The sequence below is a fragment of the Marmota flaviventris genome, chromosome 6 (assembly GCF_047511675.1).
Source record: "Marmota flaviventris isolate mMarFla1 chromosome 6, mMarFla1.hap1, whole genome shotgun sequence".
Lineage (NCBI taxonomy): Eukaryota > Metazoa > Chordata > Mammalia > Rodentia > Sciuridae > Marmota > Marmota flaviventris.
Window position 1 is genome coordinate 114761630 of NC_092503.1, and position 17116 is coordinate 114778745.

The 17116-nt window shown below is 37.7% G+C and overlaps 1 protein-coding gene across 1 annotated transcript in view; it reads right to left on the reverse strand.

Moving 5' to 3' along the window:
• Dnah8 (dynein axonemal heavy chain 8) overlaps positions 1–17116 on the reverse strand; it is a 276612-nt gene that overhangs the window by 85413 nt on the left and 174083 nt on the right. The window contains exons 67-72 of the mRNA XM_027943662.2: positions 14782–14919; positions 11986–12113; positions 10874–11045; positions 9185–9340; positions 4760–4915; positions 2321–2503 (exon numbers count right to left, since the gene is read on the reverse strand). Coding sequence (XP_027799463.2) covers positions 2321–2503; positions 4760–4915; positions 9185–9340; positions 10874–11045; positions 11986–12113; positions 14782–14919 — 933 coding nt within the window. The remainder of the gene's footprint in view (positions 1–2320; positions 2504–4759; positions 4916–9184; positions 9341–10873; positions 11046–11985; positions 12114–14781; positions 14920–17116) is intronic.

Below are 17116 nucleotides of genomic sequence, written 5' to 3' on the forward strand. Positions count from 1 at the left end.
CTTGCTCATGTCATAACTCTTTGTTCCTAAAGATTTTAGCAAATCTCCTGAGAGCCAGGACAGTCTCTTACATAACCATAGCCCAGCATTAAAATCCAGGGAATATAACACTGATACATACTCCTAGTAAATACAGACTCTAAATTGAAACCATCTCAGTAATATCCTTCATGGAAATTTTTTTGTTTTGTTTTGTTTTTGTTTGTTTGTTCTTTCCTGCACTGTTTTAAACTACTTAAGAACATTTCTGGAAAAACTGCTTTGGAAATTCTACCACTTTCAGAAAGTCTTCCTGCACCAACCAGTCAATCAAAGGCCACGGCACAGCATCGATCTGTACATCTGTTATGGCCTGTGGCACAGTTTGCCTTTGAGGTTATTTTCCTCCAGAGTCTGTGCATCTACGAGGCAGGAACTGTCCGCACTCTTCCCATTAATTTTTGTGTTCTTGACAGCACTTATCGTGAATCTTTGCAGAGAAGGGACTCAACCCAATAGATATTTGTCAAATCGAGAGGCACTGAATTTAGTTTAACTCCTTTATTTTACCTCTGGGGAAGCTGAGAACCCAGAAATATGATATCATCCCAATATCACACACATGGCTAGTTACTGGAGGAGAAAGGGCTGATACCCTTGTCTTCCATAACCAAGACAAGGGTCACTGCCACCATTCTAGCAGGATTGTGGCTTTCCTTGGGGTGATGAGAGTATGGCTGCATTTGCAGGGGACTAATGAATCACTTTCATTCAAACAATCCTCCCCATGTGGCAGTGTATGAACATGTGGACAAAACAAAATCACATTAGCTTCCTTTTCAGTATGGTATAGAAAAACAGGTGCTACCGCATAGTGGACACTTGCTAAGTTTTACAGCATGATCGATAAGGCTTCCCTGGGAGGCCTGGCAGGGTGGAAAGTGTATGTGCTGTTATAGGCTTAGTCCCTTATTCTCTCTGACTTCCATTTGTTCATCTGTGCAACTGATGTATCAAAGCAGGCTTGCTGGGGGTTGGCTGTCCTGCTCAGGATGCCCTCACTGTGCTGTGCTCTCCGCAAGGTTGGTGTGCACATCTTAGAATGGCTCTTGAAGAGGAAGCTAAGGCCTATAAGGAGTGGGGACCTTTAGACAGTGCAACCTCATGGGGGAGCTGGGCTAGAGTGAAATCATCTCAAAATAGTCCAACAGCCCCAGTGAGACCATGGAGGACTCCTTTCCGACAGCGGTTCTGAGAGGCAATTCAAGCAGTGAATTGGAGGGTCGGGGCTCTCTGCCTGGCTATGGAGGAGACACAGATGCCTTTTGGACAGCACCAGCCCCTGGTGTCTTGGAAATGAAAGTCACACAGCTCTCACAGCTGGGACTGTGCCCTTCTCTCTCCCCTGGACTGGCCACCTTTCAATGGCTGGTCCCCAAGGTGAGCAGCCTCTATTAACCAGGTAGGACTTGACATCATTTTACTCAAGAAGAAGAGTTGGCGTCATTTCTCTTTCCACTTCTGGGTGTGTGGCCTGTGTTCCTCTCTTCCCTCTTCCCCAGGCCCTGCCATCCTCTCCTCTCGTTCTTTTTCTCACCTTCCCATTTTATGTCTCTCTGCTGTTATTATTCCTAACCTTGTCTTTTCCTTGGATCTTGAATACCAAAATTAATTATACTGAAGCAAATAGAAACTTTCTCATGTTTTATGCAAATATATTCAATATATGCAAATATATTTTGTGCAAATATTTTATGCATAAAATTTAATGTTTTCTGAGCATTATCTTAATAATTGGTTTAATCTTGTTTCTGTCTCTTAAAAAATCTTCTAATCCTAAGTTGTTCTTTGCTTCATTAGAACCCTCAGCCATACTTAATATCTCTGCTTTTGTGTAAATTTCATTTAATTAAAATAAAGGTATGGCTCCTTATATCATTAAATAATGGAGACCATAGTAATTCAAACTATCACAGTGGTATTTAGCAAGCCAGAGCAATAGGGCAATTTATTTTTCTCCAGGATTATGGTTTTCAGTAAATTTTTCATGTGAAATCAGGACAATCCATAAGGCTACAGATACGTAAGTCAATATACTCAAAGGTTTCCAATCAGAGATTTGTGTGTGTGTGTATGTGTGTGTGTGTGTATGTGGTTGGTGTTAAAGAAGAAATGAGTTACAGGATTTCTTCATAGAAATTGACACTGCCAAAGAAATATTTCTTCATGTTAACAAGGGTAAATATGGTTGTCTTCCATATATTTAGTAATTTCTCAATAGATTTTAAGCATTTATTATAATTTATTATAAGTAGAAGTTCTTTCCCTTGAGTGTGATTACCTGTTTCTCGGTTAGAATTACTCTCCTCAATAACTGATTCTCCAGTCCTTTCATGGTAACAGTGAAGTCAATCACTGATGTTTTAGCGTTGATCTCGGGGGTAAAGGCAGGGTTTGGTAATTTCGTGGTAATATACAGTTTGAATGAATCCATGACATCACACTCCTTATCACCCACTTTCACCTATATATATTCAAATATAAAAATAAGAACAGTTTAAGAGCAGGACAAGAGATTTGGGGTCAATTTAGGAAAGACTTTAGCAAAGATCAGGATTGTACAACTGGAATGAATTACGAAAGGAAGATGTGAAATTTTAATCACTGTTCTTAAATAATAAAGCCTATTCCATTTAGAACAATTTAGATCTGTGGACCTTCCTGAAGATACTTTAGCCATAATACCAGGCAAATGAGAAATTTATCCAAAACAAATGGTGGGTAAAGGAAAACTCAGATGCATCTAGGATTTGACTTGACATTTTCAGTATTTATTACTCTCATCAATTGTTCAAAGTACAGGAGATGCTATTTTCCCCCTGGCTGAGGAAATTATTTCCTACTATGGAACTTTGCTATATTCATCCAAAGTATTACTTCTTTTTGCATTCTATACTCATATCTCAAGAATATTTGACAATAGAAAGTTAACATAATGTGCAAAGGAAAAATGCCAACTCTTTTTTTCCAGAAAGAAAACATTTATCTTAAGTACTACTATTTGCAGTGTATTGAAAAACAACTGGGTTTTGCTATATAAAAAAATCAAGTGGATATTGGTACCATTTTTAAATGTCTTAAATTTCAATTAATCCTCATCCTGCATATGATGGAAAACATTCTTAAGGCCACCATCACATCCTCAGGTTACCCTACCTTCAATACTGCAAATAAGAATCTAGGGTCTTTAAAAAGATCTTCAGGAATGGAGATTCTATATCCTCCTTTGGCATGTTAAACGAGGCATATGAAATAAATCAGATACAGAAAGACAATTACAGTGTGATTTCATCTATATGTGGAATCTAAACAAATCTGAATTCTTAGAAGTAGAGAATCCAACACTGGTTACCTGGGGCTGGAGGTAGGAAGGGAAGGTGTTAGTCAAAGGGTACAACTTTCATTTGTAAGATGAACAAGTTCTGGATATCTAAGAGACAGCATGCGTGGTGATGAGTGTGTTAATTAATTTGATTATGATAATCATTACATAATGTATAGGTATATCAAAATATCACATTGTACATTTTGAATATATAAGATCTTTATTTTATTTGTCAATTAAATTTTTTTAAATGCAGTTCAAAATTGTGGATGAGTCCACAATAGCCAAGTGAATCACTAAAATTTTATTCTTAGCTCCTTTATCTGGAAAAGAGAAATTCTATTTCTTAATCTCATAGGAGATGATGCTAAGTCTTCAGAACACTGAGTTTTATTCAATACACCCCATAAACTCTTGCAGGCTTAAGTATATATTGGATGCTCCATAAATTTTGCTGAATTAATTTTAAAAATATGGCATAGGAATGAATTCACATTATGAAGAAAAATTTTCTAAATAAATCTTTGTTTAATGAAAAAAATGCATTCTTTATGGTTCACTTATACTCAGGAAATAAAGTCATCCAAAGAGGAAAACACTCCACCAGAAATGTTGTTATTCATCAAGAAATAAAACCTACCCTAAAGGAAGAGAATGACGTCAATTAAAAAATAAACAGTTATATTGAAAACAATTCATGTTACCATCAACAATTGGGAACAGTATTCCATAGCTTCCAGCAAAGTCAATGAGTTTAGAAGAAAAGTTAATAAAAAGAAAAAAGAACTGAGCAATGTCCATAGGCTTTATGAAAATACTATTTTATCCAGGGAGGAGATTCAGATTTTCTTACATAAATATGCATATGGTTTGCAAAATCAGCTTTCTCAGAGTTGCTAAGAATACATGTAATTTTCCTATGCAACACTAGCACAATTATTAAAACCAGACAATGTGGTTCCCTAATGTTACTTTGTTTTATATACTATAAAAAAGGAATCAAAGCATCACATGGCACCCAATATTATATAGAGCTTTTATGTTTTTATGAGTTAAAAAATAAATTTAAATTTTTAAAAAGATCTACTTTAGCAATTTTGAAATGTGTAATACATTCTACCCCATATATACAATTATTATTTGTTAATTAGAAGTTAGGAAAAAAGAAATATAGAATAATAGCTATCACTGTGAAGGAAAAATAAAATAAGCACTTTATGCTTAAAAATAAAAAATAGATAAAAGGAAACACCAAATATCAGTTTGGAAATAATTTTTTTTTTCCAGCGTATCAAATACTATCACCTGGAAGAAATTGCTTTTACTGCTATGCTCAAAAAGATAAGTAGATGTCACCATTGTTCTTTTCTTTCATTCTCTTTTACAAAAGCTCACCTTAAAAGTGGTGCCGGATTTAATGAAATTCTTTTCTAAGACATTATCCAAGGCTGGATCCAGCTCTTCACGAATGTCCTCGATGAGAAGGGGTCGACCCAAGGAAAGGCTGTCCTCCAAGTGTGTGCGGAAATATTTATGATTCAGAGATGTCACCTAGAAGTGGAGTTCATTAGCCTGTGAATGTTACAAAGAATGTGCCCATTCCTACATGGAAACCAAGAGATTTGTTGGGCTGGTGACTAGGAATTTGAAGGACAGTACAGGAAGCCTGCTTCTAAAAATAAAAGAAAGAAGCAAAAATTAATTTTCAAAAATTGGCAAGTCATGACTTTGAAAAAGCCCTGCAGGTGTAACAAAGTCTCTCTGATCAAAAGAGGAGATTCATGTTACATTCCTCATGTGGCATGTCAGAGCTCTGCTCCTGACGGACAGAAAAGAAGAACTCAAGAAGTGATCTTTTCAAACTTGCGTAGTTATAATCACTACAGAAAAGCAAAGTAACTCCCATATTACTGACATGTATTTATCTTCTCAGGACTCCTTCAAAATGAATAAGTGATAAAAAATTAAACATAAGAACGTTAGAAATGTCATTGATGAAACCAACGTCCACCCACGTAGTTTTTCTCCTAGTGGGAAAGACTAGGATACTCTTCAAAAAGTCAACCTAAAAGACTACAAATTCACTTTCTCTATCCTTTGATTTTTTGAGTTCAAAGCCAGCCTTGGCAACTTAGCGAAGTCCTGAACAACTCAGTGAGAACCTATCACTTAAAAAAAAAAAAAAAAAAAAAAGTTTCCACTATCTTCCAATTGTGCCAAGCTGGGGACCAAGCTTTTAACATACAGGTCTTTGGGGGCCACTCCAGATCCAAAGTCTATAGCATCATCTCTGATAATTGGTTGCTAATTTACATTCTTGAGTTTATAACAGCAACTTGGGGCAGCAGCTCTGGTTAAATTCTCTTTTGTGCTCTCTCTTGATCTCTTCTCTCTCTCCATTCATTTCTCTGGGTCTATTTCTTTTGCCAATATTGAATCCTCGCAGGATTCCTCATTTTCAGATCAATGTTTGTTTTTAGTTAAAAACAGACCCGCTGGGCTGGTTGATGCCTGCATCAGCTGCTTGGCTTTGAACTCTTGCTTCTGCTATGATCCCTCTCCTGCCTGTGAGGATTCCCCAGGGCTCCTCTGGATTCCCCTATCCTTACATTCTGTCCTCTCAGTTGAACTGTCCCCTTTATGCTACTGTAGGTGTGGACCCTAACACACAAGAAAGATCCACTGGGACAGGGAGTGGTTAGGAGAGCAGAGCTGACAGACATCAATTGCTATGAAAAAGAGAGGGGGGGGAGGTAGAAATGAGCAATGAAATAAGACTGCTTTTGTTCTGTTTTGATGAAAAAGGAAACAACATTTAAAAAAATCCTGCACGAAAAAGAAGTTGTTTCCCCCAATTGATAGTTTTCTTTATACAAATTATATGCTCCAAAGGTCTCACTATGCGTTGATTAAGGTAAATGAAGCTTAACAAAGAGCTGTTTTGTTTTGGGTTTTGGTTTTTGGTTTTTGTACTGGGGATTGAACCCAGGGGCACTTAACCACTGAACTCCATCCCTAGCCCTTTTTATTTTTTATTTTGACCTCACTAAGTTGCTGAGGCTGACCTCAAACTTGCAATCCTCCTGCCTCAGCCTCTCAAATAAATGGGATTAGGGGTGCATCACTGAACCCAGCTAAACAAAGAACTTTAAACAAAACAAAATAAGGTTCCAATAAGACTAAATTCACTGTTGTCTTGTTCTATCTTCCAGGAGATAAACTCTATTTTTGCAATTTCCTTCCCAAAGATAATAATTTTCTAATAGTTTATTTAGGGTTATATTTAACCATCTTCAGTATCTTCACAAACTTGAAATAATATCTTGAAGTTCGAATTTTAAGTTTAATTCACTGGATTTTCTTGTATAGAGGCACTATGGATAGCCACTCCAGAGCCTGTGTCATCTGCACAAATAAGGTGGCCAATGAAGTCCTCATGGAGACACTTGGTGAAGTCAGAGCAGGTCTGGAGGTGGCGCTGAAAGTTATCTTGGCAAAGCTGCCAAGATGGAGGGCAGCACTGGACACAAAACATGCTATGTTTTTCATTTCTCTGTGTTTGGGCACGTGGTTATCCACATACTTAGTAACTTGTGTTTTTTGAATAAGGAAAACATGGTTAACCTGCTTACATCCCAGCAGGAGATGGTTGTTGAAATAAGTAACTCTCAGGCACACTTCTGTTACATCCACAAGATGGTCTGGGGGCCCAGTACATCAGCAAAAACATGACCCAAAGGCTACCAATGAATGTAAGGCTGGAGTAGAGAGACCAAGCTATGATCAGGAAACGCAGTGGCATTCACAGCCAAATAACACTGGGGCACCATTTGAGCTAAAGATAATAAGATGAGCAGCGAGATCAGCATCCAGGGGAGTGAAGGGCAGTGGAGCCAAGGACTATTACAACTGGACCCAGGAAACTAGGTGCAGGGTTATGCAGGTGAACCCTGTAGGTCCACTCCTGGGAACGTGGTTCCCACAAAGCTCTGTGGAAACAGATGACACCACTTTGCTAAGCTTCTGCACGCGCGCACACACACACACACACACACACACACACTGCTTCCATTTACACTCCTTCGTCCATCCTGGGATTTCTCTGGGTCCTGGTGTTCTGGAGTATTTGTGAGGCGGGGGACCTGGGGTATGCTCCTGAGCATCAGGCAGTGTCCACTTGCCTGGAAAGCCCGGATCTCAGAAGTACTCTTCCAATATTTCACTATTAAATATGATGTTTGTTATAGGCTTTTGTAGAAACTCTTTATCTGATTAGAGAAGATCCCTGCTAGTCTTAGTTTACCGACAGTTTTATCACAAATGAGTATTGAGGGTTTTTTTTTTCCCCCCACATTTATCAGGACAGACACATGATTTTCCTGATGTCTACACCCCTATGATGATGACACACTTTGATTAATCCACTTAAATTCAATAAATATTGGAATTCTTACTCTGTATAAAGAGCTATGCAGAAAATGTAAAGATGGGTAAAACCATAAACCTGACTAGCAAGAAGTTTATGGTATAACAGAAATAAAAGAGATAAAGGTGAAAAGAACAATAATTGAAGACAGACTCTAAGTCCACAGCAGAAGTACAAACAAAACGTGGTGAGGATTTGGGACAGGCTGCACCTAGCTGGAGACCCAGAAAAGTCTTCAGGAAGATGGTGTTAGGTGGAGACCTTCAGTGACATTGAAGATTTTTATTCGAGCTATCAGTTAAGTGGCCAGTGGGGTGGAGAAAGACATTCTGATGAAAAGAAACAGTGGAAGTAAAACTACATAGGTAGAAGGCTTAGAACTCTGGGGACAGTGGCTAGCAAACAAGGAATAGCTCATATCACTAGCTGAACTAAAAGACACGAGATCCCCAAGGAAGTTAGGAATGCAACCCTGTCCCCGTCAATCGTTACTTCAAATTAACCCTACATTAGACTCCAAAGCCCACGCTGGACTCAGGTATTCTATGTAGTACCAAGCACTTGAGCTAGGTTGGCAAGAATGGCCTCGTGTTGAGGAATCATTTTTCTATAAGCCCAAACCCAAGGTATGGGGGGAGGGGAAAAGCCACCATTGGCAAAAGCAATAGAGTCAGAGAAATGAATGGAGAGAGAGAGGAGATCAAGAGAGAGCACAAAAGAGAATTTAACCAGAGCTGCTGCCCCAAGTTGCTGTTAAAACTCAAGAATGTAAATTAGCAACCAATTATCAGAGATGATGCTATAGACTTTGGATCTGCTGTGGCCCCCAAAGTCCTATGTGTTAAAAGCTTGGTCCCCAGCTTGGCACAATTGGAAAATGTGGAAACTTTTTTTTTTTTTTTTAAGTGATAGGTTCTGAGTTGTTCAGGGCTTCGCTAAGTTGCCGAGGCTGGCTTTGAACTCATGATTGTATTGATTCAGCCTCCCAAGCCACTGGGATTTTATGTGTCACCACATCCAGCTTGGTGAAAACTTTTAAGAGGTAAGGTCTACTGGGAGGTCTTCCAGCCACTGGGGGTGTGTCCTTGATAGCGATATTGGGACCCCAACCCCTTCCTCTTCCTCTCTTTTACATCTGGTCATCAGGTGACCAGCTGTGCCACTATGATGTTCTGCCTCACCACAGGCTCAAAAGCAATGGTGCCAATTAATCATGAACTGAAACCCCCAAAACTGTGAGCCCAAATATTCTTGTCTTTTTATAAGATGATTATCTCAGATATTTATTATAGTAACAGAAAGCTAACTAACACAGATGGCAACTTTATGACTGGCAGAGTCTATTGAAATTTTGGGGAAACTTTATAATTTCCCATGCACCAAATGCTACATACCTGTAAATCATTTTCTTTTTCCTTTGATTTAATCCAAGTTTTGCCTTGAGTTTGTGGATCTATGAGAAGTGGATATCTGGTGGCCTTTGTCACAATAATGCCATTCTGAATTGAGAGATCATCTCCTGGTAGACCCTGAAGCCCCCACTCACCAATCTAAATAACAGGAAATGGATATGATCATTCCAAGGAGAACAAAAATGTCTTCATTAAATGAAAAGAAGGTTTTCATTTATAGTTATTAGTTCTATAATGCAAAAAAAAATTTAAAGAGAGAGAGAATTTTTTAATATTTATTTTTTAGTTTTTGGTGGACACAACATCTTTATTTTATTTTATGTGGTGCTGAGGATCGAACCCAGCACCCCGCTCGTGCCAGGCGAGTATGCTACTGCTTGAGCCACATCCCCAGCCCGCAAAAAATTTTTAATTTGGACATTTGTTTTCTTTTGAGACTATGCAACTGGTAGCTAGAAAAAACAAACTTGTATGAACCCAATAATATTAACTTTAAAAAATGAATTTGTAACCTAATGAATCTTGAATGACCAAAACTAGATATATACTTTTATACTGCCTTTCTGTACTTTAGAGGAAACATTATAAACTTGAGTACCTACTATATCTGATTTGGAATTAGAGAAGATAATGAATGTAAAGAGCTGTCAGAAGATATAAGCCCTAAGGAATAAGCCCCTGATACGTCTCCTTCCTGCCCTTTGGTTCTGCTCACATGGGGTGTGGTGCTTATATAGCTGGAGGGAAATTAGATGAGATGTGTTGGTAGGAGTTTATCAATGACACTTTTGTGAATATATCCTTCTCCAAATTTAGAGGGGGTTGCCAGTCTCTCTCCATGTCATCAATGAAATCACAAGAGATCCATCGAACCAACCAGCCTCTGCCCTCATTAAATTGCCCCAGGATTTCCAGGATGCAAAGTTAATAAAGACCATCCTGGCCCACCTTGCTTCCTCAGGGCCCAGTGCTTCTCCAACACAGAATCTATTCCCTCTAAGGATGAATTCAACATTGTTTGAATTGAAGATGATTATTTTTTAACTTTTAAATACAGATAACATGAAATTAATAGCATCGCATCCTCTAGGGAAGCAGCAACTGGAGAGAATATTTGCAAATCAGAAATGCAACTCATGAATACAAATTGCCTGGAAAGCATTTATTACCACTGGAGCTCTGCAAGTTATACTGAGAATGGAATCAAAACCCTAGCCAGGAGGGTCACTGAATAGGACACACTATTACTCAGTGATCCCAGAGCACGCTATGGTGTTACGCTATCGGACACTAAAATAGATGGCGAATTGATAAAAAGGTCAATGCCTGCGCTTATGGCCCAGATAATGTCTGCATTTGCCCAACACATTTGAAAGAGAGTGTGACTTCAGCGGAGCACTATGAATGATGAGAAGAGCTCAGTCCTGGTGAGCCTGCTGCTCACACCATCTTTTGGTTTACAGAGCACTGTCGATTTTAATCGAAAAGCAAATTTCTCAAAATGCTAAAGAAATCCTGTGCCACGAGGAAAATCTTCCTTTTCACTCCTAAGCATCTTCAAAGCAATCTTTTCAATGGAACAGAGAAGGAAAAAATCAGGCAGGCCTCGATTACTTATTAAGAAATAAAATGAGGCAGAAATTAAAACAGGATAAGGAAGGTACAACTTACAGTTGGAGGGTCCACCAACATTGAAATAAGATTCAGGTTTTCAGTGAAAGGAATTTTCCGTGATCTCAACTCTATCTCCCATTGTTCTTTAAGCAAATAGTTCCTAAATATCTGATTGAATGGACCAAGGTAGGACAGGAAGCCTGTGCACAGCAGAATGTCACCCACAAGTCTGTTAAGAAAAAAAACACAAAAGGTCCCTCCCCAAAGTGAGTCACCTAATACATTTAAACTTTTTTTTCCTTTTTTAATTGTTTTAATTATAGTTGGACACAATACTTTTATTTCATTTATTTTTTTATGTGGTGCTGAGGATCGAACCCAGGGCCTTGCACATGCTAGGCAAGAGCTCTCCACTGAGCCACATCCCCAGTCCACATTTAACCTTTTCCATTAGGTGGCTGGGAAAGCCACAGGGCAGTTTGGTTTTGTTATCAAGAGAGGGCCTTCTTTGCGCCTGCCAGGCATGGAGAGACCAGACAAAAAATAGGTGGGGGTGAGTGGGGCCACATTTTGGGTGGTTCAGAAAACAAGAAAGTGGAGCCCCCCTACTGAAGCCACAGGTGCAAAGCCTCGGCTCCTGGTGGAAAGCACCTTCTTGCTATTCCATGTCATAGTCCTGCTTATCACCACACTTAAACTATTTTTGCTGCTTCTTATTTGTTTCTTTTGCCATTTCCCTCCCCCTTTTCGTTCACTCTCTTCAAGTTTTCTGAGGACCCCAGCAGACACCAGCACAAGAAACCTTTGCATTTAGAAAGCATCAGTGAGCCACACGTTCAAAATCACCAAAGACAAGAGTAGAGAACTGGACGGAGTATCCAGATTGTTCTGGCAAATCCAAACATATCAGTTGCGCCCACATTGCCAGACCACAACTGAGATTTCCAGTGTTTCACGGGATCTTCTCCATTCTCTACTAAGCATGTGTGTGACTCCAGCTCTAAGCACTTCCTTAGATGGAGGGATTGAGAGGTGGACAAGTGGACATGCAGGAGAAACTGACTTCCCCATGGAAATGGCTTTATGTTCTTTAATGTCACAAAGAGGGAGGTTTGGAGGGAAGACTGACTGAGAAGGAGGGCGATTATAACAGAAACCAAAATTCATACCTATTAATCTGAGCTTTGAACTCTCTACTTTGTTGGGTCCATCGGACTTTTTCTCCACTTAGCCCATCGATGAGAGTGGACGCTGCCTGCATCTTTTTCCGGCACATGTCCGCATCATTGAGCAGATCCTGCATCACAAGGGGAGAGTGTCTCAAAGAACTTTCTGAAGTGCTTGATCAAACAGCCACCACATTCACATAAAACTACATGGAGGAATTTCTGAATTTGCAAAATAAACTTAATCTCAAACTAACACAGTGACAGATCTTGACATACATTAAATTCTGATAATCCATTCTTGGCATGGTGATTTTAACTTTACAAAATTTCAAGAAAAGCAATTCTCTAAGAGAAAATCCAAATCATGATAATTAAAATAGTATTTCTAATAAATATGTTCAAGACAACAACATAGAAATGATAAACATGTGAAGAGGTAGATATATTTATTCACTTTTATTTAAACATGACATAATGTACACATGTATTAAAATGTCATATGGTACTCCATAAACATACAATTTCCATGTTTTTCATGTATCAGTTTTAAAATTCATTTAATCTAAGATAGAGTCAAATCAATAAAATATACCATCTTAAAGTCTTGGATTTAATAATAATCCTAAATTCTTTGCAGTTTACAAAGCATTTTCTCCCAGAAAAATCCCATGCAAGGGTCATATGCTGTCACCAGCTTGAACCAGATTATAATAACTATAAAACTTTCAGAATATCTGTGAGCTGGTGTTAAATGTAGCCATTAGAAAAAATTAAATTATAAAAACTTATAGTGAAGCAAATTATATTAAAAGCAAAGGTAATAAATACTACAAACTCATCACTCTAAGTGTCTGCTGTGCATTTTTTCCAAATCTCTGCCAGTGACTTCACCCTGGTAATTTTACATAGTGGCAAGAGAGATCACAGCATAGAAATCAGAAAATCAAGACCCCCACCTCCACTCCCACACTGCCAGCTCCTTACCCTAAAGGTCACATTAGGATCCCCCATTTTACAGATAAGTTAGGTTAAATGCTCCAAACTGAGCTCACAGAACACTGGTATGGAAGAGAAGACACAGAGACAAACCCTCAGAGATATACTCAAATGATCCTTTACAAAAGTTCCCAAAAAAATACATATTGGAGAAAAGACAGCCTTTTTAACAAATAGTGCTGGGAAACTGGTTATCCATATGTAGAAGAATGAGACCAGACCTTTATCTCTCACCCTGTGCAAAAGTCAACTCTAAATGGATCAAAAACCTAGTAGGAATTATCTAAAGCAAAATAAGCCAAATTCAGAAAGTCAGAAACTGTGCAACTCTTACATAGAAATGAAAGTTCAACACTTCAATATTCAAGCACAGGCAACAATTTCCTTACTAGGACCCCTAAAGTTAAGGAAATAATACCAAGACTTAATAAATGGGTTGGCATCAAATAAAAAGCTTCAACACCGCAAAGGAAACAATTAAGAATGTGAAGAGAAAACCTATAAATGGGAGAAAAATCTTTGCTAGCTACTCTTTGACAAAGAAATAACATATTTCCAGAATATATAAAGAACTCAAAAAGCTTAACACTAAAAACACAAGTAACCCAGGGGCTGGGGTTGTAGCTCAGTTATAGAGCACTTTCCTAGCATATGTGAGGCACTGGGTTCAAGCCTCAGCATTACATAAAAATAAATACATAAAATAAAGATATTGTGTCCATCTACAACTGAAAAAAAAATTTTATAAACCAAATAACCCAATTAATAAATGGGCAAATGAACTAAACAGACACTTCTCAAAAGAAGAGCTACAAATGGCCAACACGTATATGAAAAAATGTTCAACATCGTTAGCGATTAGAGAAATGCAAATCAAAATCTACACTGAGATTTCATCTCACACCAGTCAAAATGGCAACCATCCATACAAACAACAATAAATGCTGGAGAGGATGTGGAAAAAAAAGAAACACTTTTACGCTGTTGGTGGGATTGTATATTAGTACAACCACTATGGAAATCAGTATGGAGGCTACTCCATACTAGGAATGGAACCACCATATAGGACCCAGCTATACCACTCCTCAGTATCTATCCTAAAGAATTCAGGTCATCTTACTACAGCGATACATGCATACCCATGTTTATAGCAGCACAATTCACAACAAACAAACAATGGAACCAGCCTAAGTATTCATAAGTCAATGAAGAAAATGTGGTACATATACACACAATGAAGTTTTATTCAGTCATAAACAATAAATTGTCATTTGCAAGAAATGGATGGAACTTGAGAACATTATGTAAAGCAAAATAAGCCAAACTCAGAAAGTCAAGGGTCATATGTGGAAGACAGAAAAAAGGGAAATAAAGGTGTAGTGGAATCTGGTAAAAACTGATGGGATATAGGCAGAGAAAAGGGAGCAAGGGCAAGGGAGAAGGGAAGGGAGAGGGGAAAAATTGGAGAATATTGGCAAATGACATGGCTATACATGTGCCCATACAAATGTAAAAAAATCAAATCCCACCATTTTATGTACAGGTATAATGAGCTGGACTTTGAACCATTTTTTTTCCTAACTCCAAAATCAGTACTCTTTTTCTCATAGATTAATGATGATTTAAAAAAAAAAAAAGAATCGTGGGTGCCAAAGATGCATACTAGGCTGAGATAGCCCCTAAATAAGGGCATTCCATGAAGAATTTTCTACATAAACATTTGCCTAGTTTCTAAATCCAGCACACACTTGGGTTAAGTTTCAGAACATCCTTTTGGTAATTTTGTTTGCTTGATCTCACCATTTTCTCATTCATGGCTGCGTCAAATTTTGCTTGCACTTTATCCAGCTCGCCTTGTTTCTCATCCAGCAGGGCCTGTGCCTTCCCTAACTCAATGTTAGCAACGGCTAAGCGGCCTTCCTGCTTGGCCAGGTTCGCCTTGAAAGGAAGAAGAGGGGGATCAGGTAGAGCTCATGATTTTGATTGGTAAAGGGTAACCTAAGTGACAGGATTTTTGTGGTAGAGAGTTCTTTGGAGGTCCTCTGCTTCAGTATTTGCAGCTGGGCAAGCAGAGCACTCTGGAGATATTTCATTAATCATTTTTCTTTCAATTATTGATGTTCAATAGAGAAATCAGGAAAAGTACAGCAACTCAGAAAAAAAACACAACGTGATTTTATTCAAAGATAACCTGTGAATATTGTATGAAGAAGTTGGTCAATGAAAATGTTTTATAAAGCATGTGAAAATTTTTGAAAAAAAAAAAAGGGGAAACTAGTGTCATTTTGATAATTTCCCCATGTCCTTAAACATTTTTTTTCATGATATGGCTACAAGATAACCCACAATATGAATGTATCATATTTACTTAACCTTTTTCCTACTTTTATGTATTTCTCCCCCACCTCCATTTTTAATTCTTATAAATAATGCTTTTATAAACATTTTTAAGATATGTCAACATTTTGAATTGTTTGGTAAATTTCTTTGAAATAAAATTACTATGACAGCAGTTTCTCATTTTTTCCTAAGTCCAGCAGAATGGTAATTATACCAGGGATTGAACTGAGGGGCACTCAACCACTGAGCCATATCCCCAGCCCTTTTTATTTTTTATTTTATTTTGAGATAGGGCCTCGCTAAATTGCTGAGGCTGGCTTTGAACTTGCCATCCTCCTGTCTCAGCCTCCTGAGCTGCTTGTATTATAGGCATGCACCTCCGCACCCCACAAATTTCTTACAAATTTAAAATAATTAATCAGTAATCTAGCCTAGAGCTTTTGGGGGGTAGATGTTCTTTGATAACTATCTCATTTTCTTTCTTGATGTTTATTTGATTTTAGCTGTTTTCCCAGACCCTTCATTTCATTTAGATTGTCTAATGTTTTCACATGTCATTATGAATAATTTGCACTTTAATTACTGAAATCTACACATCTATGATTATGTGGATTTATCTTTTGATGTTTATTTGTTCTTGTGGTTTTCATCTTGATTAAATTTTCAGGAATATATCTCTTCTTTATTTTTGCAGAGCATCAGTTCTTAGATTTGCTCGTGAATTCTGCTTTTTCTTGTTTTAAAGTTGTTTTAATTCTTTTCTGGTTTCCTTAAATTTTGTGTGTATGTATGCTGGTTAGTGAGTGTGTACTTTACCTCTTCCATGGAATGTTTAGTTTATTTGATGCATTTAAGGGCTGAGAATGTACCATTTTGGTTATATTTCAATAGCTTTGGTACTTAGCTTGTTTAAATCATTCCCTAAATAGAAATGACTGACTTTTTTAAGTGTAAATTTTCCAATTTTGATTTTTCTAATGATGATTCTAATTTTTATAGGTTTTTTGCTTATAATCAGAGAGTGAGGCCCCAGGAATTTTTGGTTTGGGGGAATTTAATAAGGCCTTCTTGAATATGATCACTTTTTATAAATGTTTCTCAGGCACTAGAAATAATTTCACATTGTTTATACTGAAGAAAGTTCAATGCAGCTATTCAACATTAAAAAATAATATTATATAAAATATCTGCATAGCTATTCATTTATGCCCACTCAGGACTGGATCCATAATTTGAAGAGCCCAGTAAAAAATTGTAATGTAGGTGTCCTTGTTAAAAATTTATCAAGAATTTCAAGAGGACAAGAGTAAAGCATTAAAATGAGTCTGGACTCTTCTAGACACAGGCCTGGTTGCAGACACACCTGTGAGACCACCCCTAAGTCTACAGATCTTCCAAAGATTGATAGTGTGGTTCTGTGACCTCAAGTTACCTTATTTTTGTTCATTCCAAGTTAAGATTCTAACAGATTGCTTTAAATATTTTGATGCTATTTTCTTTCTTTCAGAAAGCTTATTAAGTCTTTGCTGTGGATCATGATTTTTATCAATGACACTCTTGTGCCTTTTTTTCCTCGAATTCTACATTTTTAATACCATGTCTCTCCCTTAGATCTTTTTGTTTGCATGAATTGATTATACTTTCCCATTATTTCCCTTTGTTACAACTTTTTCATTTTTTAATTTTTTTTCTCAGCATCACCTACACAGAGTAGATACTTCTGTTAAGACTTCCTATGAACGACAGTCACCCCTGTCCACCTACCCATCCATTTTTCATTCCACAGAGCAACCAC